At 38.4% G+C, this 26553-nt stretch overlaps 1 protein-coding gene across 4 annotated transcripts in view; it reads left to right on the forward strand.

Moving 5' to 3' along the window:
* The window catches only part of CFAP54 (cilia and flagella associated protein 54), a 296408-nt gene that overhangs the window by 161645 nt on the left and 108210 nt on the right, over nucleotides 1–26553 (forward strand). For 3 of the 4 annotated variants that reach the window (XM_088025290.1, XM_088025291.1, XM_028105379.1), the window contains exons 40-47: nucleotides 4789–4941; nucleotides 7104–7298; nucleotides 8959–9046; nucleotides 9351–9560; nucleotides 14737–14803; nucleotides 16602–16784; nucleotides 19184–19270; nucleotides 23927–24049. In XM_088025290.1, the coding sequence (XP_087881416.1) occupies nucleotides 4789–4941; nucleotides 7104–7298; nucleotides 8959–9046; nucleotides 9351–9560; nucleotides 14737–14803; nucleotides 16602–16784; nucleotides 19184–19270; nucleotides 23927–24049 (1106 nt within the window). The remainder of the gene's footprint in view (nucleotides 1–4788; nucleotides 4942–7103; nucleotides 7299–8958; nucleotides 9047–9350; nucleotides 9561–14736; nucleotides 14804–16601; nucleotides 16785–19183; nucleotides 19271–23926; nucleotides 24050–26553) is intronic. The other variant, XM_028105380.1, reaches the window with a different exon arrangement.

Below are 26553 nucleotides of genomic sequence, written 5' to 3' on the forward strand. Positions count from 1 at the left end.
TGCGCGGTAATGCCCGATACATTTAATTCTTCAGAACAGATATTGTAATGCTCCAGTGCCTACGAACATTTGGTGTTCTCATTATTTAACAGCATTCTATTCTCCCTCTAACTATTTAATAATGCATATGTAATTTGGTATAGTCTCTGTAGGATGTGGAGAAGTGAGAATACCTCACTTTATAGATTATTTTTTGTATGGATGAGTAACTTGCCTGCTTGTTAAGCTTCACAGGGGAGATAACTATGAATATGCCTTTTATTGTAGCTGTTTTTGCATTCTGTCTAGGATCTCTTTCTTGAGTTTTGACCTAATTGGTATTTAAGTTATCTCTGATAGGGTTCTTCAGTCTTCAGGTATGTTGGAATTTTCAACCTTTGGCAGGTGTGTTTTATTAGTGACTCTGGGCTTTTGGATTAATATGACCAATTGTGTAGAAAGCAGCCCAAATTTTATAGTATTCCCTGGGATTCTTCCTTGGTTGACCCATCTCTCAGGAGTCATTAGTATTTCAGGTTTTTTTTTTCTTTTAAGATTTATTTATGTATTTTAGAGGGGGGGGAGAGGGGGAGCATGGGGGTAGGGGCAGAGGGAGAGAGAGAGAATCCTGAGGCAGACTCCCTGCTGAGCTTGGAGCCCTATGCGGGGCTTGCTGTCACGACCCAAGCCGAAATCAAGAGTTGGAGGCTCAACCAACTGAGCCATCCAGGCGCCCTGGTGTTCAGTTTAATGAGTACATTAGGACAATAAGAGACATAGTGATTCTTCTCTTTTTTTCCCTCCTTCCTCTTTCTCTTCTTCCTCTTCTCCTCCTTCTTCCCCACGCTCCTCCTCCTTCACCTTCTTCTTCTGACCTATTTCTAACTGTTGAGGTTATTAGTGCCTTTGAAATAGCTTCTTGAATTATTCACGAAAGTCTTCAGAGAGGAGCTCTCCTTGAGACAGAGAGGAAAGGACAGGCCTCTGAAGCTAACGATACTTCTTCATTGCTTTCACTAGTTGTCTTGTGTAGATAGTCACAAAATCACCAGTAGAGCCCTAGTTAGACTACAAGAAAGACGGTTTTCTAGGGCTTGGGAAAAAAAAAAAGAAATATAGTTTAGGAAAAAAACAAGGAGGAATGATTTATGAGTGGATACTTGATAAAAAGTAGCAGGATGATTTTACTCAGACCCCACATTTTAAAGAAGACTGTCCCCAACATCTCCCGTCCCTCCTGTCCTTTTGATTGTCCCCAAATACAAGCATGCTTTTGTGAAGTTTTATTCCAGAATGAAAGCTCCGTGAGAGCAAGGAGTGTGTCTGTTTTGCTCACTTATATTTCTTCAGTGCCTAGCATAGCTCCTAATACTAGTAAGTGCTCAATATATGTTTTAAAAGTACACGACTAACAGCCAATATGTAGCCTCCACCTCTTGGATGCTTACTCCCTGATAGGCACTATGCTGGACATTTCACACACAGGTTAAAACAATAACCCTTGGAGGTGAATATGATCATTCCAATTTTAACAGAGATTGAAAATTAAGGTCTAGAGAAGGTAACTGTCTCAAACTATTAATATGTGAGGGCTTCCAGCTTCTGCCTTTTCCTTTGCTGTCTTTGCTTCTTTCCCTGACTCACTAAGGAGAAAAAGATAAAAGCCAAGCTCACGAATTCTTGTAGGAAAAACAAAAACGGAGCAGAAACCTTACCATCTTTAGGGCATTGTGCATAAGGGTGGGGGTGGGAGGAGTCAGGGCATGCCTTGTCTCCTTGTCTGGATCATGCAGGACTGTGCATGGGTAGAAGAGAGGGGAACTGAGAGAGCAAGATGGCGGGCATAAGACAAAGTAGACAGGAGAGTGAAATTGGTAGGGTGGAAGAGAGCGCCTGGGGAGTTAGTAAGAGCTTCTGTCACCTAAGTATTTGATTCTCTTCAGTGCGTGGTAGGCAAGTGTGTCAAGAGTGAAATTGCTGGGGGGTGGGGGGGACAAGTGCTTCTCTCAACATGGCCATGTACCTGGTTTGACTAGAGTCTCCAGGATTTCTAGACATTTCAATCTGCATTGTAGTAGATTGAAAGATGTCTCTATGGCCATAAAATGTAACTGTGCCACTGATTCCATTAGGACCTCCCTGTGGACCCCAGGCTGCTTCTCTCATTAACTTTTCTTAGGCTTATTTCTGTTCTAGTTTCAAAGGTCTCTGTACTCAAATTAGCAGGCCTCCAATCTGGCCTATTGCCAGTTACCCAAGATTTGATGCCCTCTGGTCAACTATCTGGCAAAGGCACTGGACTTGAACACTGGTTGTCTTTCTTGTCTTATAAGGGCTTAAAACAAGTTAATGTCCTCAAGTTCACTTTTCCTCCTTTGCAAAGTGTGAGTAACATCCACCCCTACTAGTTGGTAAGGTGCTGTGAGAATTAACTGAGATTAAGATCTATATAAGTGATTATTAATCAAGTTTATCCCAGCCATTTAGCTTTGAAAACTTGTCATTCATTCATTTAACAAATACTTACTGAGCACATACCATGTAACAGGCATTGTTATAGGTCTGGATTGATAGCAGCAGACAAAATTGATGCTGGACAATCTCCCTGCCCTCGTGGAACTTGCATTCTAGTGGCAGGAGACAACCTATAAACAAACAAAACACATAGTACATCAGAGGATGACGAATGCAATGGAGAAGAGAGAAGTTGGGAAACCAGGATCACCAGTTTAAATACAGTGATCAAGGGAGTCCTCCTGAGAAAATAAGTTAAGCAGTAACCTTAAGGAGCTGAGGAAGCCAGGGCATGGGGATATCTGAGGGAAGAATGTTCTAGACCAACATGAACCACTGGTGGAGGTTTGCAGAAGATCCTTTGGATTGCTTGGATTTTTTTCCAGCTAGATGGGACACAAGGCCATTGGCCCCGGAAGGACAGGGAAGAAGTAATTCCTACCCCCCTTTTTTCTTTGCTGTGTAACCAATTAACCACTCTTGTCACTTCCAACATTGGACTGTTCCCTGCGTCCCTCCCTCATTCCCATTGCTACCATTTTAGTTGAGTTCAAATAACGGTATCAGTGTTGTAGTCTCTCAGCCACCAACCTCTTTCTGTTGCAGTCTGCTAACTCTTCCTAAAATACTTGTGCCCTGCTCAAGACCCTTCCTGTGCTCCCTATTGGGAAGAATGAAAGTGACTTTTTCAGCGAGGGCTTCGGGTCTCTGTAAAACACCTCTTTGTTCAGTGGGACTGGCCATGACATCCCACTGCGCCCCAAACTGCCACCCTGACTCCTGCTTCCATACCTCTCCTTGCACAAACTATCTCTGTGACGCAAGAGAAACCACAGACTTCTCTACGCCTTGTTCTCCTCATCTGTAAAATGAGGATATAACGGTACATACCTTTTATGTTGTTTTTAGGATCTGATGAGATCATCACAGTAAATTATATAGAATAGTTCCTGGTATAGTGTAAGTATTCAGTCAATGTCAGCTATTCTTATTCTGTCTTAAACCTCTTGCCTCCTTCTTCCTGATCAAATCTTCCCTCTCCTCTAAGACACAACTGGCGTGTCCTCTGGCACGAAGTCTTTCTTGCACTTCCTTTCCTCCCTCTTGCTGATCTCTCACTTCTCTCCGCCTCATATTGGCACATAACCAGAAATGCTGTGTGAATGAGAGTTTTTTTTTTAAATTTTTTATTGTTATGTTAATCACCATATATTACATCATTAGTTTTTGTGCAGTGTTCCATGATTCATTGTTTGTTCATAACACCCAGTGCTCCATGCAGAACGTGCCCTCCTCAATACCCATCACCAGGCTAACCCATCCCCCTACCCCCCTCCCCTCTAGAACCCTCAGTTTGTTTTTCAGAGTCCATCATCTCTCATGGTTCGTCTCCCCCTCTGACATACTCCCCTTTTCTTCCTCTCCTGTTATCTTCTTCTTTTTCTTTTTTCTTAAAATATGTTGCATTAAGAATGAGAGTTTAATACCCCAGGGTCAGAATGCTTCATCTCTTCAGCTAGACTGTGAACTCTTGAGGGCAAAGGTCACGCCTCTTCGCCTCCTGTGGCCCCGTTCCCTCGCAAGTTGCTGTACTACTCTCAAGGCCTCAGATTTCATAGGGGCCATTCACCTGTTCAACTTGTTGAAGAAGTAAATTCCATGTTATTTTATCTGTATTATCTGAAGCTCGTATTCCTTCTCTCTTGTGCACTGTTTCATGGTGTGTGGCCAAAAATCTGCAGCCTGGCTCAAGGGACCTCGCAGCCACCCTCTGCCAACATTTCCTCTTTCCGCCCAATTTTTTTCAGGACTGTTTTTAGTTCCACTCCCTTTTATGGCCTCATCTTCCTTTCCTCTGCATCCTCCAATATTAGAAACCCGTCTTTCCCTTCTCTTAAGAGAGCACTTACCCACCCAGGCCTCTTTGTTTCCTCCTTTCGTCTCTTTCCCAAGGCACCTCTGCTTTGAAGAGGCTGCTGAAAAGGAGTAGATTTATTTCATCTTTTATGATCAGCAAAAGAAAAAGTAGGAGGCTTCATAAGGAAAATTGGCAAGATCTAAAGTTATTTGCATTTCATAGGAATCAAGTTTTCTAAGTTTTTTTTTTTTTTTAAGAACTTTCAAATATACCACAAAAATTTGATCTGAATGTTGAAACACCTGCTGCAAACCTCAGGGCTTTGAATTTAGCAGCTTTAGTTTGGGACCAAGAAATTCTCTGAATTAGAAAGTCTTTTGCTACTAGTTGGCTTGCTGCAGCATTTCATCCCTCGGTACACTTCTCTTTCCTTTCAGAATACAGCCACGCCAAAGAGCTCGTCTGTGTGCCTGTGGATGTGACAGACACTTTGAGATGTTTTAGAGAGACCCTGGAAAAATCCAGATATCATAACAGATCAATCCGACACAGCAGAAAATTACTTTCGTTATTCCTTGCTCAGACACAAGGTAAAATACTTGCTCTATATCCCTCGCTCCTTACAGGACACCACCCTGTGGACGCACCATATTCTGCCATAGGTCCCTTCTTTCCCCACCGACATGCCCACTCCCTGCTGCCCTTCACTTTCTTCTTCTTGTCTAGTGGATCACATCTTCTCTCTCACACACCTCATTCCAACCAGACTGTCTCATTCATCTGCTTTTATGCTTTCTGTGAAATGAGCATACTCCCTTGAGTAGATATAGAAACAGTATTGTTTTTGGTTCTGTACATCTATGTTCTTACCTATCTCTTTGCAAGTATGGTGCTGTAGTCTTTTTAAAAAAATTTTCGTAAGTAGATGACTTGATTCCTACTGAATTAACTAGAACCTATTACCAAAACCCTACTTTATTAGTGTCAAGGAAATAGATGCATTTTAATTTAAGCATCAACAAGATTTCTTATCGGGGTGCCTGGGTGGCTCAGTCGTTAGCGTCTGCCTTCAGCTCAGGTCATGATCCCAGGGTCCTGGGATCGAGTCCCACATCGGGCTCCCTGCTCAGTGGGGAGCCTGCTTCTCCCTCTCCCACTCCCTCTGCTTGTGTTCCCTCTCTCACTGTGTCTCTCTCTGTCAAATAAATAAATAAAATCTTTAAAAAAAAAAGAAAAAAAGATTTCTTATTAATACCATAGATTTTCATCTTAGAGATTTCTTTTAGCTTAAAACAAGATATTCAGTATCATTGGTTACATCACGTTTATTTGTTTTCTCCCTTCTCAACATTTATTGATCTGTGAACTCAATCAAAGCAGGGCTTTGAGTGGTTAAGTGGTAACCCCAGAGAGGAAGAATATACTCAAATTTAGGTGGGGAAAATTCTTGACTTACGTATGTTTAGGTTATTACAAATTTGTTTAAAATTCTAATATATGTTTATGATCCTTGCTATTCAAATTTATTGGAATAATAAAAATAAGCTTAAAGAATAAACTTAAATTTAAAAACTTAAGGTAATTATATTTTAAAGTTATTTAAATGTAAACCTGAGATACTAATACTCACTGAACTGATCTTTCAGAAATCTGATCAAATCTTGTTTTTACAATCACTGACAGTAGTTTTATTTATGTATGTATATATGGATGTCAGTATTTGTTGTTGTTGCTGCCCCTGCTCACCCCAAAAAAGCACTTGCTATGCCATGTACCCACAGATTTTGGTTGTATTGCCTATAGACTCACATTATATTAAATTAGCTCTCTGTGTTATGTTTAAACTTCTTTCAATTATGGCATATGTTAATAATGGTTAAGGGCATGAATAAAAAAAGCAAATATAATTCCTAAGAATGGATTACACTGGTTGACCCTGCATCTCACCTGGTATTAAGATATTCTCAGCAGTTTATCCCTAGTCCTTGGGCTGCAGACTTCAAACTCCACAATATCTTCTCTTCCTCTGTAGCTTTTGACTACTTCCCCTAGAATAGTTTTCCTTTTTTTCTTGTGTGTTCTCTGATCTTATAAAGAGAGCGATTCTTTCCCACTTTCTCCCCCTTAGCTGAGAACTAACTGTGGGTTGCTTCTACCCCAGAGGTCTCTGCCCCAGAGGCAGACTAACATCTTACTGTTGGAAGCCCTTAAAAAAAGGCAAACCCAAACCATGTAACTTCCAGAATCCCCACAAGAAGCAAAGCATTATCTTAACATTACTTTCTGGCACACTGCCCCTCTGTAGTGTTCTTTATGAAATAACAGGTAGAGAGCCCATACACACCTACCTAAGCTCCTCAGAAATGATATTAGATACTAAATTAAGGAAACAACGTCCCTCAAACTGCAAAGAAATCTCAGCTATACACAGAATTTTTCTTTTTCCTCCCTGCCCATTTCTTCTACCTTTTCCCTCCTCATCACTTCCCCTTCTATCTCCTTTGTAAATTTCTTCTTTGGCGTGCCTGGGTGGCTAAACTCAGTCGGTTAAACAACCAACTGTTGATTTTGGCTCAGGTCATGATTTCAGGGTTGAGAGATAGAGCCCTGTGTCAGGCTCCACGTTGGTTGTGGAGCCGGCTCAAGATTCTCTCTCTCCCTCTGCCCCCCCCACCCCACTCACTAGCTCTTGTGCTCTCTCTCTCTAAAAAAAGTAAGTAAATAAATAAATTTTTTTCCCCCATGAATTTAGGAGATAAAGGAGGAATAAACAATTCGAAATTTACTACTGGAAAGGTGGAATTTTGCCTGGGGACAGAAGAGATGCATATGCCAACACCGCCCAACCTCTCTCAGGAACACTTCAGAGTTTTCAGTTCAGTGGAGAAAAGTAAACTTCCCAATTCACAATTGGGACTCGTAATTTCCTCTTATTATGAAACCATTGGTAAGATTCATTCATTATATATTCATTTTCAGGAGGATCTTGCACATTAATGTTGAGATTGCCTTTGGGCCTGAAATGCCACCTTGAAAAGTTAGATGAAAGAGCTTGAACTTAGAATCTGGTAGGCAGGGCCAGAGCAGTGTTGGGACAAGAGCCTCCCAGCCCCTCCCAGTCTCCACTCTCCCAGCCTGGGTTGTCAGCATGGTGAGGTTCTAGGCCCCTCTTCTGCTCATCCTCCTTTGAATGAATCTGTGAACCCCTTGTTGGAATGTGGCCACTGTTGTGTTCTTTTGCTCTGCCCTAGCTGATCCCACTTTCCTTGTCTTTCTGTTTGATTTGGCTTTTCTACAAATTCAGCAGAATATACTCAATCCATGTCGTAGACCCAACATCCCCCTTTTTTTATAACAGACATTTAATAATTCCCCCCTTTACTTCCTGAAATAAAGTGTATATTTAATACAGTCTCTCTACACACATTATTTCATACAATAAATATGAAGCTCTAAATATAAAATAAAGATAAATAATATTATTTTATAACAAAACAATCTATTTGTGGCACTTAAGTGCTCAGGCACTAGAGAGTCTAGTGAAGCAGGATGATCATATCCTGTGTGTTGAATCACCATGAATGTTATAGCTACAAATACAGAGTGAAACAGCTTAATTGTGTTGGTGATGCAAGTACTATCAGCACTGTTAATTTTAGTGACAGTGTTTTTCTAAAATGGCAAATAAATCTGTGTGCAGTATACAATAAATCACTACAGTGAGTGGTTGCATTTATGGAAAATTCAGAGAATTTTGAAAACATGCAAAAATGCCCTATTTCTATGTAAAATGAAGTTAGAGGTTAGACTCAGGCAATTATAAACAGGTTTCTCACCTTTTTCTTCATTGTAGGGGAAGCTTCTGTGTGTTACAGACCACCCAGTGTCTCTGGACAAAATGCCAGGAGATGCCCCATTGTGACAACTAACAAAAGCTTCCTCAGATTTCTAAAATACCCTGTAGGAGTCAGGACTAACCTCATTCAAAACCACTGGCTTGTTGGTTAGGTTTTGTTTTGTTTTTGCTAGACCTCTCTGAATTTATGCATTTATCAGAAAACAAAACAAAACAAAACAAAACCTCAGATGCTATTAAAGATGTGCTTCTTTTTGCATTTGGGCAAAGGAAAAATCTGATAAGCTGTGATCTTATCCCATCAAATGCTTCGAGGCTTCCCATCCGCTATAGGATAACGTCCACATTTTTCCACCAGGCATTTAGACGCCTCCACAGTCCTACCACTATCTCCTTCTTCCCACTCCCAAGAAAACCATAGTCCAGCCACTCTCGTCATGTCCATATACACCCCACCCTTTCTCCCTAGCATGCCTCTTCTGAATTTCTCTTGGACACCACCTCCCCCTGCCTGACTCTTATTCCACTCTCCTCACATTTCCTATCTCTTAGATCCAATCTCTTCCTCCACAATGTTCAAGTAGAATATCATTTGCTCTCTTTCTGTATATGTATCCGGAGACCTGTGAAGGCAGTATTAGTTGCAGTTAAGGACACAGTTAAGGAATGATGCAGTTTAAATATTCTTGAGACTATGAGGAAGATATTTTCTAGGAACTGACATTTGTTGTTCTACTTGACTAAAATACAGATGTTCTCCAAGTCAGCCATCAAAGAAGTCTTAAAGTTCAGGCATTGCATGAACTCGGAAGCCTTCTCGTCTTTGCCGGAAAGAAAAGGTAGATTTTTAGGAGTCAGTGGAACAAGGGAAAACTTTTTTTGGTTGTTTATTGGAAAGCATTTTTAAGTATTAAGAAAAAATTGTCTTTCATAAATTTTAGCTCTTCGATAATATTCCATTGCTACATTTTATTCACCAAATGCTACCTGAGAGAAACAGTTATGAGCAATAAATGGTACAGATTCATTCTCTAACATTTCAATTAAAATACTTCTTCAGTGCATTTGCTTCCTCTTTTGGAAGATAGATTTAATAACATCGACCTTGAAAAACATGCTGCTTGATGTTTGTTTTTCTTTTAGGGCTGCTTTTAGATGTTGGTGTCAAGCTCTTGATGACATATTCAAAAAAGAAGATGTGCTGTATACGTGGAAAGAGTTTGGTACCTCGCTCACCGATGCCACCAAAAGCTATTCACCTCCAGGTTCCAAAGATTATAGTGAGGAATTTCTGTCAAAAGTTGGCATTTGGGGATGTTTGCAAGGAGCAGTCATATCAGCAAAGATAGCACAGTGAGTGTGGCAATGGAGTGAGCTTCCCTTTGTGGGGTGCCCACTGTGCCATGTAGAGCGCCATGCCTCAGATGCATGGGATTCTTGGACAGCTATGTCCATATCATACAAAACTATACAGTTTACTTATTTGAGATGTTTGTTATCTATGGCCATCTCCTCTCCCTATACCCCACCCCCGGATGTGGGCCTCCACATGGGCACAAATCTTTGCTTGTTCACCAGGGTATCCTGAGTGTCTAGCATGGAGTTGGCATTTAATTACTACTTGTGGAATGAATGAATGAGTGAATGAACAGTTGGTATGGAATCAACAATAACGGTGTGAGGCAGGCCAACTTGGGCCTAATTCGAGGATCTCCTACTGACTCTGGGACCCTTGGCTCACTGCTTATTCTCTCTGAGCCTCAGTGTTCTCACCTGTAAACTGTGGTGGCAAGAATTACATGACATACTATATTAGTTTGCTAGGGTTGCCATAACAAATGACCAGTTGGTAGGGAATTTATTGTCTCACAGTTTCTGGAGGTTTGAATTCTTATCTAAGGGTATTGGTAGATTTGGTTTCTTTTGAGGCCTCTCCTTGTAGATGGCTCTCTTCCTGCTGTGTCCTTATGTGGTCTTCCCTCCATGCATGTCTGTGGCCTAATCTCCTCTTCTTAAAAGGACATCAGTCATGTTGGATTAGGGCCCACCCTAGTGACCTCATTATAACCTAATTGCCTCTTTAAAGGCCCCATCTTAGTCACATTCTGATGTTATTGGGGGTTAGGACTCCAACATATGAATTTGGGGGGCATAATTTAGGTCATAGTGCATACTGATTAGTTTCCTAGTTCTGTAACAAATCACCACAAAATTTGTGGCTTAGAACAACACAGATTTATTATCTTACAGTTTGGGGGGTCAGAAGTCCTAAAATCAGTGCCTTGGGAGGGTTGTGCTGTCCTCTGAAGGTTCTAGGGAAGAATCTCTTTCCTGGTCTTTTCCAGCTTGTCTTGTTATTTTTCCCTCTCTTCCCCTATGATCCTCTGTTCTGTTTCTTAAATTTCACATACGAGTGAGATCATATGATAATTGTCTTTCTCTGATTGACTTATTTCGCTTAGCATAATACCCTCTAGTTTCATCCATGTCATTGCAAATGGCAAGATCTCATTTTTTTTGATGGCTGAGTAGTATTCCATTTTGTGTGTGTGTGTGTGTATGTGTGTGTGTGTGTATGTGTGTGTGTGTATACCACATCTTCTTTATCCATTAATCTGTTGATGGACATCTCTACTTTTTCCATACTTTGGCTGTTGTGGACATTGCTGCTATAAACATTGGGGTGCAGGCGCCCCTTTGGATCACTACATTTGTATCTTTGGGGTAAATACCTACTAGTGCAATTGCTGGGTCGTACAGTAGTTCTATTTTTAACTTTTTGAGGAACCTCCATACCATTTTCCAGAGTGGCTGTACAAGCTTTCATTCCCACCAACAGTGTAGGAGGGTTCCCCTTTCTCCACATCCTCGCCAACATCTGTCATTTCCTGACTTGTTAATTTTAGCCATTCTCACTGCTCTGAGGTGGTATCTCACTGTGGCTTTGATTTGTATTGTGATGTGGAGCATTTTTCATGTGTCTGTTGGCTATCTGTATGTTTTCTTTGGAGAAATATCTGTTCATGTCTTCTGCCCATTTCTTGATTGGATTATTTGTTCTTTGGGTGTTGAGTTTGGTAAGTTCTTTATAGATTTTGGAGAAGAGCCCTTTATCTGATAAGACATTTGCCAGTATCTTCTCCCATTCTGTCAGTGGTCTTTTGGTTTTGTCGACTGTGTCCTTTGCTGTGCAGAAGCTTTTTATCTTGATGAAGTCCCAATAGTTCATTTTTACCTTTGTTTCTCTTGCCTTTGGAGATGTGTCTAGCAAGAGGTTGCTGTGGCTGAGGTCACAGAGGTTGCTGCCTGTGTTCTCCTCTAGGCTTTTGATGGATTCTTGTCACACATTTAGGTCTTTAATCCATTTTGAGTCTATTTTTGTGTATGGTGTAATAAAATGGTCCAGTTTCATTCTTCTGCATGTGGCTGTCCAATTTTTCCAACACCATTTGTTGAAGAGACGGTCTTTTTTTTCCATTGGATATTCTTTCCTGCTTTGTCAAAGGTTAGTTGACCAGAGTTGAAGGTCCATTCTTGGGTTCTCTATTCTGTTCTATTGATCTATGTGTCAGTCCTAAGAGGGAAGTATATAGCAAGGAACAAGAAGGACTCAAATACACCACCTAACCTTACACCTAAGGGAGCTAGAGAACGAACAGCAAATAAAGCATAAACCCAACAGTAGAAGAGAATTAATCAAGATTAGAACAGAAATCAATGAAACAGAAACCAAAGAAACATAGAACAGACCAATGAAACTAGGAGTTGTTTCTTTGAAAGAATTAATAAGATTGAAAACCCCTGGCCAAACTGTGGAAAGAGCCAAGATGTCCATCGACAGATGAATGGATAAAGAAGATGTGGTATATATACACGATGGAATATTATGCAGCCATCAAAAGGAATGAGATCTTGCCATTTGTAACAACATGGATGGAACTGGAGGGTGTTATGCTGAGTGAAATAAGTCAGTCGGAGAAAGACATGTATCATATGACCTCACTGATATGAGGAATTCTTAATCTCAGGAAACAAACAGAGGGTTGCTGGAGTGGTGGGGGGGTGGGAGGGATGGGGTGGCTGGGTGATAGACATTGGGGAGGGTATGTGCTATGGTGAGTGCTGTGAATTGTGCAAGACTGTTGAATCACAGATCTGTACCTCTGAAACAATGCAATATATGTTAAGAAAAAAAAAAGAAGAAGAAGATAGCAGGAGATAGCAGGAGCAGATGAAGGGGAGTAAATTGGAGGGGGAGACGAACCATGAGAGACGATGGACTCTGAAAAACAAACTGAGGGTTCTAGAGGGGAGGAGGGTGGGGGATGGGTTAGCCTGGTGATGGGTATTAAAGAGGGCATGTTCTGCATGGAGCACTGGGTGTTAGGTACAAACAATGAATCATGGAACACTACATCAAAAACTAATAATGTAATGTATGGTGATTAACATAACAATAAAAAGATAAAAAAAAAGAAAACCCCTGGCCAGACTTATCAAAAAGAAAAGAGAAAGGACCCAAATAAATATAATCATGAATGAAAGAAGAGAGATCACAACCAACACTGAAGAAATACGAACAGTTATAAGAACATATTATGAGCAACTATATGCCAACAAATTAGGCAATCTGGAAGAAATGGATGCATCCCTAGAAACATATAAACTATCAAAACTAAAACAGGAAGAAATAGAAAACCTGAACAGAACTGTAACCAGCAAGGAAATTGAAGCAGTAATCAAAAGTCTCCCATCAAACAAGAGTCTAGGGCCAGATGGCTTCCCAGGGGAATGCTATCAGGCATTTAAAGAAGAACTAATACCTATTCTTCTGAAGCTGTTTCAAAAAGTAGAAATGGAAGGAAAACTTTCAACTCATTCTATGAGGCCAGCATTACCTTGATTCCAAAACCAGACAAAGAACCCACCAAAAAGGAGAATTACAGACCAATATCCCTAATGAACATGGATGCCACAATTCTCACCAAGATACTAGCCAGTAGAATCCAACAGTACATTAAAAGGATTATTCGCCACGACCAAGTGGGATTTATTCCTGGCTGCAAGGTGGTTCAACATCTGCAAATCAATCAATGTGATACACTACATTAATAAAAGAAAGGACGAGAACCATATGATCCTTTCAATAGATGCATAAAAAGCATTTGACAAAATACAGCATCCTTTCTTGATTAAAACTCTTCACAGTGTAGGGATAGAGGGAACATACCTCAATATCAAAAAAAACATATATGAAAGGCCCATAGCAAATATCATTCTCAATGGGGAAAAACTGAGAGCTTTTCCCCTAAGGTCAGGAACACGACATGGATGTCCACTGTTACCACTGTTGTTCAACGCAGTACTAGAAGTCCTAGCCTCAGCAATTAGACAACAAAAATAAACGAAAGGCATTCAGATTGGCAAAGAAGAAGTCAAACTCACTCTTCACAGATGACATGATACTTTATGTGAAAAACCCAAAAGACTCCACCCCCAAATTACTAGAACTCATACAGCAATTTAGCAAAGTGGCAGGATATAAAATCAATGCACAGAAATCAGTTGCATTTCTATACACTAACAATGAGACAGAAAGAGAAATAAGGAGTTGATCCCATTTACAATGGCATCAAAAACCATAAGATACCTAGGAATAAACCTAACCAAGGAGGTATAAGATCTGTACTCTGAAACTATAGAATACTCATGAAAGAAATTGAGGAAGACACAAAGAAATGGAAAAAATATTCCATGCTGATGAATTGGAAGAACATATATTGTTAAAATGTCTATGCTACCTAGAGCAATCTATACATTCAGTGTAATCCCTGTCAAAATATCATCCACTTTTTTCATAGAGCTGGAACAAATAATCCTAAAATTTGTATGGAACCAGAAAAGACCCAGAATAGCCAAAGGAATGTTGAAAAAGAAAACCAAAACTAGTGGCATCACAATTCCGGACTTCAAGCTCAATTACAAAACTGTCATCAGCAAGACAGTATGGTACTGGCACAAAAACAGACACATAGATCAACGGAACAGTGTCTTATACCTAGTTAGCACTGACAGATATCTTAAAGACTTGAGTAATGTGAGAAATTTAAAAAGTATGGAAGGAATAGAGGTACAGTTTTCTTTCACCTTTCCAGGTACATTTTCCCTTATCTATAGGGTGTGGTGGGCAAAAACATGCATAGTATCTCGATATGTAGAGAAAATTAAAAATTTTCTATATATGGAAAAAATCTAGAGGGAAATTAGCCAAAATGTTATCAGTAATCATGTTTAGGTGGTAGGCTTATTGGTGATATTTCATTTTGTGTTTTATGTTTTTTGTGTGTTCTAGATCTTATATAAGTGTGTAGCACTTTTAGAATCACAAAGTCTATTTTAATTTTGGAAAATCTATGAGTATTTATATGTATGTATTTATATATGTATGTATGTATATAGATGTATTTATATAAAAGTATTATTGGAAAATTGTCCATGAATCCATTTCTTTTTTGTTATACTTATTTAGATTTATTATGATCTCGGAGGTTGACAAGAGAACAAACTGTTGCATTTTGTCTGCATTACTCTTTCAGGTAACACTTCATGTGTATCTTCTGACAGTAGTGACCATTCAGAAAAAAAAAAGTGCAGTGGTTTATCGTAGTCAAAAAACTCATAGGTAGGAAGATAGCACGGACCTTGATGAGATATCATGAGTCCATCTTTCCTTCAACTAGCTGAAGGTGGCATTTTTACCTTGACTATTCAGCAGAATCTCTTTCTCCTTTAGACTCCGGAAGGAGGTTTGCAGATAAGGAAACTGAGTCTCTCATCATTAGTAAGACTGTGTTGCTAATGAGCTGTGAAGCCAGTCTGTTTAACTCCAAATGGTGGCCTTAGGTTATCTCATCTCTAATTAAAGTTTTGCTCGATTGCACAATGTGAAGTATACCATATAATGAAAGCAAGAAATAAGTTGAAGACTACAGAAGTAGAGAGTGTTGGCAGCACTTAGAATTTTGGTTTGACTTCATTGAAGAAGAAAAGAGCTTTTATCTGAAATATAAGACATTTTGAGATACAGGGAGGTAGCCAGGGGCCTTTGCCATCTACTAAAGGTTCTATTTACCTTGAAGGGTGGACACGCTTGTTCTGTGTATCAGAGGCCTCTGATAGCTTATGAAATCTAGATAGATAAGCTCTCTGGAAAGCCTTTTCTGGATGTAAGACCAGACTTTCCAGTTTTCTTATGCTCCATGCACCTCTTGCCTGTGCTTTAAAGAGAGGAGGTGGAGGAGGCAAGAGTGCAAAGGGCATGATAATCTGATTCTGACTCCTTATATTGCATTCTTTACTGTCTGATACTGCTTGTTCTTGAAGATAATGCTGTTGTTTTAGAAAATAAGCAATTTAAAAAATTAAATTTTTGCTTACTGTGGGCATAATTTTGTAGTAATACTGCACCTAAAATAAAAGCTGGTAAGATTTATTTTAAAAAATCTTAATTTTTTTATGATTTTAAAGCAGATTTGTAAAATTAAAAATTTAAACAAGTGCATGGTATTTTAGAGTAGGTACTTTATAACTTTAATGAACAATCTGATTAAAATTCTTTTCTGATATATACATTAAAATAATTTTGTATTATATGTCATCAGTTAATGTTAATTATTTAGGATAACACCAGAAACACTCCTAAATGTAAAATTTGATTTTGTGTATCAATTTTGTTTCCCAACATCGAATACAGTGTTGGTCACATAAATTACCTAAGAAATATTGGCAGAATTAAACAACTCATCTTTTTACTTAATTCAGTTAAAAATTCAGAATTAACTCTCTTTGATTTAGACTCCTGAAATCATCTTTTATCTCTGAAATCATTTGTTAACTTATAGGTTGGTATAGTGGAAAGAGCTTAGATTTTTTTTTTATTTAAATAGATGTGACTTTGAATCTTCTTTCTTTCACCATTAGCTCTGTGACCTCATGTAAGTTAATTGTTTAAGCCTCAGTTATATCATTTATGAAGTAATAATCCTTCCTTCTAGAGGTAGGCTAAATGAGGATTAAATGAGGTAGTGTTTATAAAGAATTTACCAACAGTGTCCAACACAAAATTGACTCCAACAAATGATAATATAATGATAATTTCTTCTGAAAATAGTAAGTATCCAACTACCATGGAATTTAAAAGGCCCATCTTGAGTGATGATGGAAGCATTTGGAACTATAATGATGATAATGTTAATGATAAGTACCGTTTATTACAAGGTACAGTGTGCTAGGCATATGCTAAGCACTTTAGGAAGTAATATGTATACTTATCTTTTTGTTTTGGTGTTGCAAATGCAATTTATAGCTCTTCATTTCACCTGTTTTCATTTTCAGGGTTTGCTTAGAACCACACTTCCACACCCCAAAGCTAAACATTGCTATGCTCAGTATGAAATCACTCAGCTTCTCCCAGGCATCGAGCTCTTCTCAGACAGATACAGGGCTGATATTTGCTCTGTAGTCGCAAGTCTGTATTACATTATACGTGAACTACACTATGCTAAGCAAAATTTAATAGTAAGTTATTTGTAAAATCAACAAATTTTAATTCACTGTGGTATTTTTGCCTTACCTTAAACCTTTCAAATTTTGCTAATGTTCTCTTGGCTGGTCTTGTTTAACTCTCAAACTCTAGATTCAGGATTCTTACCTGTACTTCAAAATAAAATATATTAATTAATATTCCTTCTTTGACATCATTATTTGCACTGCATTTTGGATACAAAGTCAATGTCTGTTTGATTTTGTTCCCCTTTTACTCTATTACTTTATCTCTTTTCTTCCTTCTTAAGACAGTTGGGGAAATTGATCAGAATATTTCCCTGGTCTCAAACAGAGGAACCTAGTGCACATGGAACTCACTGCATTAACTGGTGCAGGTCATATCAGTACCCAAACTATGAGAGTATTTCTTTGTGGAGATAAATTGATCTTTGGTCTCTTGTCTTCTCCCTGTTCTAAGTGAACAACAGATTCAAACTGTGAAATGAAAGACAAATACTTCTTAATATCCAAGGACATTCAAAACCTCATACAATTCTCTTCCTTTGGGGAAACAAATCACAGTATATGTCATAAATTTGAAGTTGGTTGCTTTTAAAAAATAAATCAGTATGTTCTGGTCATTTTATATTTTTCTCCTTTATTTTATTTTTCCTATTTATTTCCTATTTTCCTATTTTCCTCCTATATGTTATTTCTTCTACATTTGTATCTCTCCCCCACCATATTTGCTTTTTAATACCTATTCTTTCTTTTTTTGGTTCTTTCTTTTTTTTCCATAATTTTCATACCTACTTTCTTTTTTCCCTCATATATTGTTTTCTTTTCTCTTGTTCTAAATTCACTCTCTCTTTATATTTAAAAGGTTTATTGTCCCCTGATATGAGTTGTTAAATTATAAAGCCATGTGTTAAAGGGAAGAGATTGATAAATGCTTTTAACACTTGGCATATTTGGCAAGAAATTTTTTATTAGGAAAAGATAACAAAATGGTACTCCTCTCATTGTTAAGGGGATTCACTTCTGGATTTAGAAAATAGTTCTATCCCCTGGGTAACCTTTAGCTGCCTAGTCATATTCATATATAGTACATATCACTGCACTGGAAAAGAAATGAGACTTTTTTTCTCTGAAGTTTAAGAAATTGAGAACATTTTTCTGAATAATTGAGCAATTGGCAGCAATAAAGTGGTGTTTTTTTATTTCTCACTAAAGAAAAGAAACAATTTCAAAGGTAATAGCCAACTCTTATTGTTTTGTGCTGCATTAATTGTAGAAAAAAGATATTGTGTTATGTTGTAGTGCATAATTGTAGAAAAATGTACTATGTTTGAAATCATTTAAGACCAGTTCTAAACCGTTTAAAAAGCTGTTGCTATTAGTAGCTGCCAGTTGACTGACAATTAGAGGTTCCTTAGCTGAACTTGCAAGATGTAAACAGTTTCTATTTTGTATCACACTACCCTCCAGAAGAAGCCCAGTGAGTAAGGAGACTGCTGTCACATACAGAACTTGCTGGGAGACCCATTGCTGTGGAATCATGGGAAATTGTTTACTAAATAATGGGGATCCCAATACTCTTCCTTGCTCTATCTCCCTTTAGTAGAGAAGGGCCCAGTTGTAGGAACCAAGCTTGGGTTTTCAGTTGAGATCAGAAACTGTTCAGAATTCTAGGCAAACACCTATCCCCTCAACACCTGACTCTGGCCGGATAGTGGTTGGATCAACCGCAGTATGGATAGTTTGTACACCTTCACCCATATCCACGAGATTTCAAGAGGAGTTGAAATTTGGGGGTTAATTCTAGGAAAATAAAAATACTATGTGAAGAGTAAGCTTGGGTCATCAATAGAATATGTGCTCTGTGAAAGCAAGGACTCATTAGATTTTGTTGTCATTCAACAGTGCTTGATACATAACGAGCATGTTATAAATATTCTTTTGCTGATTGAGATATTCCAGTTGAAAACAAATAGCAGCTTCCATGACTGAGTAGGTGACATGGATGAGAGTTCCTTTGCTTTAAATTTAGTAGTTATTTGATAGCTCATTTGCTAGAATGTTTCTACAGGCCTCAGTGATTCATACATATGTGTTAAATTAATTTTTTTCAAGGAAGATAATTGATTGGATTTTCACTCTTCCATGCTTGAAGAGATTTGAAACCTAGGTGTGGGGTACCAGGTGGCATCTACAAGTCCCCCTGATGGCACTTTTAAGTTCTCACAAAATTACAAAGCATATGCTAGGCAGATCATTTCACTTAGCTAAACAGTATAGTCTCTTAGCATGGCAGAATCAATTGCTGTTTTATGTAACATCTCCCACATTAATATTTGGCTACATTTTATTATTAGGTTATTAACTTGATAAAACATGTTTTAGATTAAAAAAAATGTTTTTACCATTGGTAGGTTCTGCCTCTCCTTGCATTGTACCAATATTTTGTGTCTGGAATTTGCCAAGACCTCGTCAGAAATCTAGAAGCAAGGATCCTCAAGGTATGTGACAAACTTTTAAGATGTTTGATATTCTTGAACTGTAAAGATACTATCATAAATTAATTTGGTTCTAATACTCATAATAATAAGCTGATAATAATATGGTGTTGTGCTGATATTAAAAAAACATGCCCATTATTATAATAAAGTATGAGAGGGAGCTAGTTAGAATCGTTAGCTTGTTTTATGCTTGGGCCACAGTAAAGTGGGGAACAGCGACATGTGGGAACAAGGCTCATTCAACATCAGTCAGCCTGGAAATCACCTCTTTTGGAATGTTGGTTTCCTAGTGGAAACTAATGAGTCTGTTTTCTGAAGTTTCTGTGACCTTTTTGCAAAGGGTCTTTATGTATATCATAATATGTGAGAAGTTTTCATTTACAGGCAATTGAAGTGACAATTCAGATGACACAGTCATCTGAAGTGACAGATGCTAAATTATAACTAATTCTGTAACCTAGAAGTCAGGTGAGGCTCTCTGTCTTCAAGATCCATGTACAGTTGGCTTGAACCCCATGTGGACCGGGAACCTCAAGCACCTCATTTTCTTTACCCTTTTCCTAGTTAGCTATGGTCACAGTCTCTCACTTCTGTTGAATTTGTTTTGCACGTGGATCATCTCAACATCCAGCAGATTTACTCCCTGTTCTGCACCTCCTCATCTTGAATATGGAATTCAGTCCTAATCCACATTCTGTATACACACACACACACACACACTCACTCACTCACTCACTCACTCACTCACTTACACATAAACATACACAACACATTCACCTAAGGCCTTTATTTTCATACTGGATTTAGTGAAAATTTGGAACACAGGAAAATTTAAGTTGAGGAAAAGCAAACAATTTAAAATAGAATATTTGGCATCTCTGGGTTTAAAATATTTCTTAGCCAACATCTCATGCTTTTGCCTCCCATCCCATGGCTTAATCAGCTGTGTGCTGGTAAGTGTTTCACACCTCACTCTAAAAAAAAGCCCTGATTTGTAGCATTTTCAGTTTCCATGGTGCAAATATTCCCACTATAGCTGACTTCAGCCTACCAACTGGGCATTACTGAATGTGGAATTGGGACAAGATATGGACGATCTCCTCTTGCAATTGGGAGTAAGTGGCTCCCTCACACCACTGGCTTAACCCTCCTTATCCTATTTTGTAAATACCCTATACCTCTCTTCCCCAAATCTTTCCTATTTTCTTATGAGGGAAAATTAGACTTCCCTTTGAACTCCTCTCTCTATCTGGACCCTGCCCTTGGGCCTATGATTTCAGACCCAAAGAGTCCATAACATTCTATTTCTAAATAAAAACAGTACCTTCCCTAAGAGGAATTCTGGTGCTAACTATTAAGAGGATATATTTTAACTCAGGAATAAATAACTGTTTGTCAGCCATGAAGATTTCTGGATCACTCTTTCTGACTTCCTGAACTCTTAAGAATTCTCCTGCTTTTTGATTTCCAATAACACTTTTTTAAAAACGGCATATAACTTCCCTCTCTCTTTTTTAAAAACAGTGTTCTGTTCAAGACTGCAAAATTCCTGAGGTTAGGGCCTGAATCTTATTCATCTTTTAGTCCCCTATTGATTGTATCTTGAATAATAAATTCATATATCGATACTCAGTAATTAATTATTGAATTAATTTTAAAATCTATAGACATTTATCAAGTGCCTACTGTCCACACTTTCCATAGTGTTTAGTGGGAACTCATCTAGAAGATCCTTGGTAAATATTTATTGCTTTACCTCTGAAACAACATTTATTGAGTATCTCCTATGTAAAAGCACCATGTTCGTAACTAATCAAAGAAATGTAACCCATGGTCCTTGCTTATAAGGAAGTGAAAATAAGGGAAGAAAGACAGGACATATAAACAAGACAATAACACATGCATCTATCCCTTGATCATTTCCAAATGAGTATCATGAGCACTGTCTCCCGGGGTTTGAAAGAGGGAAAATGGCTTTGGGTCTCTCAGTTTTACTAAGTAGGTAAGATTTAGTGAAGAAAGCAGAACTAACTGAGCAGAAGAGAGGAAGAAAGGAACATTCTTGGCAGGTAACAGTGTGAAGCATATAGAGATGAAACAGTATGGACTTGTTAAGGGGGCAGGGGTGGTTCAGTGAAGCCAGAGAGGAGGTTTTGAGGAGGGAGAACGTAATATGAGAATACCACAGATCCATGTTGTGGTCCATGATGTCCATGAGCAGCGGGGTCCAGTCCTGAATTCCAAACTAAGGCATAATGTGGAGGCTGAGCAGTGAGAGGAATGAGGAGATTATGGAATCAGAATTGGGTAACTGTTTTGTTCTGGTCTGTCATTTAGAGGCCGGAGAAGCAAGGAAGGGTTGCAGTGACCATTAGTAAAGTGTCAGAAGGAGATCCAGAGAGGCACTAAAAGATATAATCTGCAACAAAGTTTTTGATTAAATGACCATGTTTTATTGGATTGTTAGCACTTGGCAACTTTTTGTACTAGGGTAGCTTAAAAGCCCGTGAAGAACTGTGGACTCTAGTCTGCAGCCTTGGGTTGAGAGGTGGGATGAATTGCAGAATCTTGGTCAGAAGAAGGACACGATCAGATGTATCGTGGCAACAGTGTCAGGAGCAGAGTGAGTCGGAAGTGGCATCTTATTGGCAATAGTAGAACAGAAACACCCAACCAGGGTTTTGACAGAAGCAATGAAAAAGGGCAACTGACGCATCACCCAGAGGGAGAAATGACAGCGTGTTTGAGTAGAGTTTGCCTGACCTTTCAGAAGTAAACTGGGGTCAGTGAGTGGGAAGAGAGAAAAGTCATAGTCAGGAAACAGCAAACAGTGTTTTCTGACAAGTCAAACAGCAATAGATCATGCTGTTAAGTTTCTGTTGTGCACTAGTGTCTTTCAGGGCAAGCTTTAAGACCTCTTTATGATCAGCCGGTCTGGCTTCACTTTAGAACTCTCACCATCTTGAAAGATTTATTAGTCTCAACACATCCAGCATTCCTGGGAAGGCCACTGATGGTTCTGTATTTGTGCAAGTGAAGGGTTGATTTAAGGGTAGTTCTTTTATCCATCTGGCTTGTTTATGTTCACACTGCTGGTCATTTCTGAAAATACATGTTCATTGTTATCACCATTGCTTTTTCAAATGGCCAGATTAGTATGATAAACCGAAACAGAGGTAGCCTTAGAGGTTACAGGTAGTTCGTGTGGAGGTGTCCCACAGCCAAGATCAGTGGAGACAAACCTCACACAGCATTTCCTCCAAGGGATAATGAGAAAGTGTTCATCTAGAAGTCTAAAAGAGCCCCACTAATGCCTACTTGGATATTATATGGCACTGGGGAGATTAGAGCCCAAGGTATTTTAGGCAAGAACCAAAGTGTGCAACTCAGTAGACAAGCAGAGTTTTTTCTTCCCCACTGCAAATATTCTTCTAACCTTTTATGCTTTATTTTCATGCTATTGTCATATCCTGTTTCCTCCTAACTTACCTTCTTTTTATTTCTTTAAAATTTATATGCTCTTTATTGCATGGAGCACTGGGTGTTATACGCAAACAATGAATCATGGAATACCACATCAAAAACTAATGATGTAATGTATGATAACTAACATAACATAGTAAAATAAAATTTAAAAAATTTATATGCTCTAAAGATTCCTATGGTAGTACTTAAAGGAAAAGAGATAATAAGTGTATGTGTCTGTATTATATGTATTATATATATATATATAATATATATATATATATATAAAGGCCACGTGACCTTTGTACTTGATTGAGACCTCTCAGCAGGTTTTCACATGTCTCTCTTTCATGTCATTCCCCAATTTTCTCTTGAATGTCTCTCAGAGAAGTCCTTCTTGACTGGAGCTCTGAAAGTAGCATTTTTGTTAGTAGCCTCTATCCCTTATAATACTGTGTATATCTTCATGTATCACTTAAATTAGCTCAATACACATCTGGGAAGGGATGTAACACCCAAGAGGGCTTGGTGGAAATGCCCAATAAACATGCTGAATGAATGAATGAGTTTTGTTCAGGAACTTTTCTTCCCGTAATTTCCTGATTGAAAGTCCTGCTGGATAATATTCAAAATAAGCCACGTACAATTTATAGCTACCAACTGATTAACTTTAAGGATATGTCTTTAAAACTGACAGTGCGCATTAATTATGGATGACAAAACAAATGGTTGTCTCTATGTTGATACATTATAGAGTTCATCTGGTTGGTTTGACTTTCCTCAGAGTATTAGAGAACATCAGGAGTGTTTTTGTTTTGTTTTTCTTTTAAACCATAGTTCACCATGGGAACAAAAAATAAATTCAATTATTTTTTTTAACTGTTCCATGCCTATCATATTTTTGTGTTTGCTCTGATGAAGTAAGACACATCTGACAAATGTCCATTGTTTTGAACAGTTGCTTACTGTTGTTTATTAGCTTCCTGGTCCATTGCACATATAAACTAGCTTACACACAAACACATACATCTCCATTGTGTTTACCAAGCATTAATTTATAAGGCATTACCAATTATATTAAGCAGAAATTTTGGATCTCAGAAAATTGATGATTTTTCTCTAAAATTTTTATTTTGTAAGTAAAACAAATTATTTAATTAAAATCTCATTTTTTTCTCCCTTCCTTTAAAGATTCAGGTCCTTACAGATTTAAGATTTTTTTCTGAAGCCTTTTATGAGATATCTCAGATTTTTTATGGAAAAAACATGCCTTCCTCGATACCCTCTGGCTGTAAGGCTCCTGGAAAAGTAAAGGTAAATCTGCTGCTCTGATTCAAAGCCATTTCTTTACCTTTTTGAAGGCTACATTCTTCAAATTTAGGGAATGCTTCCACAAAAGTGTATTTACAAGTCTCTGGTACTGCAAACCTCTTTGTTAAGCCTTGTTATAGCTAACCATAGGCTCTTACAAGGTTTCATTGGTCTGGGAGGGAAGGGTGTCATGTGGGGGAGTACGGCATCGGAGTCAATTTTTATGATCTCTGTGTTACAGACGGTCTCAGTGGACACAACGGCCACTACATCTTGGACTTTGGCATCTAATCTGATAATTTCTGGTTAATGTTGTTAGTCAAAACAGTCTCTTCTCATGTTTTATTTGGATATTTTGATTTATATACTTTATACCAGAATGTTAAACATGCATTGTTCAAATTGTATTCGTAAATGAGATCACTGAAACATCCTTGCAAATGAATACTGGCATTTATATTTAAATCAGAGTGAGCTGTTATTTTCTTGTTTTGGGTTTCATGAGAATCACTGAGTGATCTTGCAGAGGCTTGGACCCTTGTGATCTAGCAATAAAGGAAATAGGAGGTAACAAGTCAGTTTCCTGGGGAAGACGGTATGCGTGAGGAGTGAGACTGACAGACAGTACATACTGGTGGGATTCAAATTTGGAAGGCCTAGAAGAAGCTGGGGAATAGGCTATCAGTCTTGAAAATTACTTGTAGAAGCTGACATTAAATATACATACAATGCATTCGTTACTTCAGTGTACTCCCCTAAAATGTCACTGCTTAATTCTCAGTATGACTGATACAGCATTATAATTTGTTGTACCAGGGTAAGTGTGAGGTTATCTAGAAATAAGCCTAAGAGGGACATTCGGTAGGCAATAGGATACATCTGTGTGTGTATGTATATACATCCCTATCTCTATCTCTTTCTATATCTCTCTATCTAGAGAGAAAAGAGTTAGTTTTTTGCTCATTTTTTTGGCATGAACTAACTCATCTTCTTACCTGGGTTAAATGAACAATATTTTCTTGCTTGCTTCTCAGCCAACAGCGTTTCCCTATTGTAAATGATTTGCATATTAAAATTATATTTTAACTCGTTTAAATATTTTATTGAATGCTTACTGAATAACAGGCACTATTTTAGCCATGGGGATTGACCAGTAAAAAGATAAATGGAGTTATTGCCTTTTGGGGAGCATGTTACTATTGGACAGTCCAGTGAAGAAGACAAACAATAAACGTACTAAGCACATAAATATATGTCAGGTGATGATGTACTATGAGGGATAGTCAAGCTGAGCTGAGGGGACAGAGAGTGATCAAAGCAGTGGGTTTTATTCAAAGTGGCTTGAAGTATCCCTTATTAAGGGAGTTTTGAGGGTGAAAGATTTAAGGGACCAACCTTTCAACTAGGAGGAAGTGCAAGGGCAAAGGCCCCGAGGGGGATGCCTGCAAAATGTGGTTGAGGAAAACCAAGGAGGCCAAGTGAGGCTGATAAAACAGAGAGGAGGAGCAGATGGTGGGACTCAGGAGCTACGGTCATAGCAGACCTCATGGGGCTTGGTGAGGAACAGGAGTTTACTCTAAGTAAGATGGGAAACCTTACAGAGTTTTGAGCAGAGGAGTGACAGCATAGGAATTACTTTTCAAAGGGCCACTTGGCTTGCTGTTTGGAGAAGAGACTGTGGATGAGCATGGGCATGAAGAGGGAGACCAGTTAGAAGGTCTTTGCAAATAATCTGAGTTAGATATGACAATGGTTGGGGTAATATTGGTGAAAGGAGTGAAAAGTGGTCTCCTTGGTGGAGATGGATCCTAGTAAATTTTGGGAGCATTAGCATAGAGATTTAAAATCATGGGACTGGATGAAATCAGCCGGAGCAGAGAGAGAAAAACAGAAATCCGAGGACTGAACCTCAGGGTCATCCACACGTAGAGTCCAGGAAAATGAGAAGGAAAGAGAAACCAATGGGTAGAATGAGGAACAAGAGAAAGTTGCCTTTTGGTTTTTAGGTGTTTGTTTTTTGTTTTTGTTTTGTTGTTGTTTGTTTTTGTTTTTGTTTTACGAGAGAGAGTTTTTAATGTTCACTGCTTTCGCCAAAGCAAACAGTCTGAAACTAATTTTTAACAGGTGAATTCCAAACTTCATTTTTATTAACCAGTTTTCATAAGAGAAAAGTGTGGGTGAATTGTCTTTCAATAGACTGTGACTTCAAATTTTGTGTTCTCAAAGTTAATTTGAAGCCTTCCAGCTTCAATTGGGAATTTAAAAAGTGTAATTAAAAGAGGAAATGCATTCAGGGTTTATAATTAAAATAGGTGCCAATGTTATTAGGCTCGGGGCTAGTTGTTTAAAGAAAGGATTAATTAACTAGATTTTAGTTGTAAAAGAAGTAACTGAAAAAGTCTTACAGATTACTATTTGACTTTTCACAGGCTTCTTAAGAAAGTCTATCTTTTAACATGATACTCGTACTGGGATTCTGCTCTTAGCGCCAAATCTAAAGTCCCATC

Source organism: Eumetopias jubatus, unplaced genomic scaffold (genome assembly GCF_037043125.1).
Source record: "Eumetopias jubatus isolate StellerSeaLion01/CBP00866 unplaced genomic scaffold, mEumJub1_p1.0 scaffold_8, whole genome shotgun sequence".
Lineage (NCBI taxonomy): Eukaryota > Metazoa > Chordata > Mammalia > Carnivora > Otariidae > Eumetopias > Eumetopias jubatus.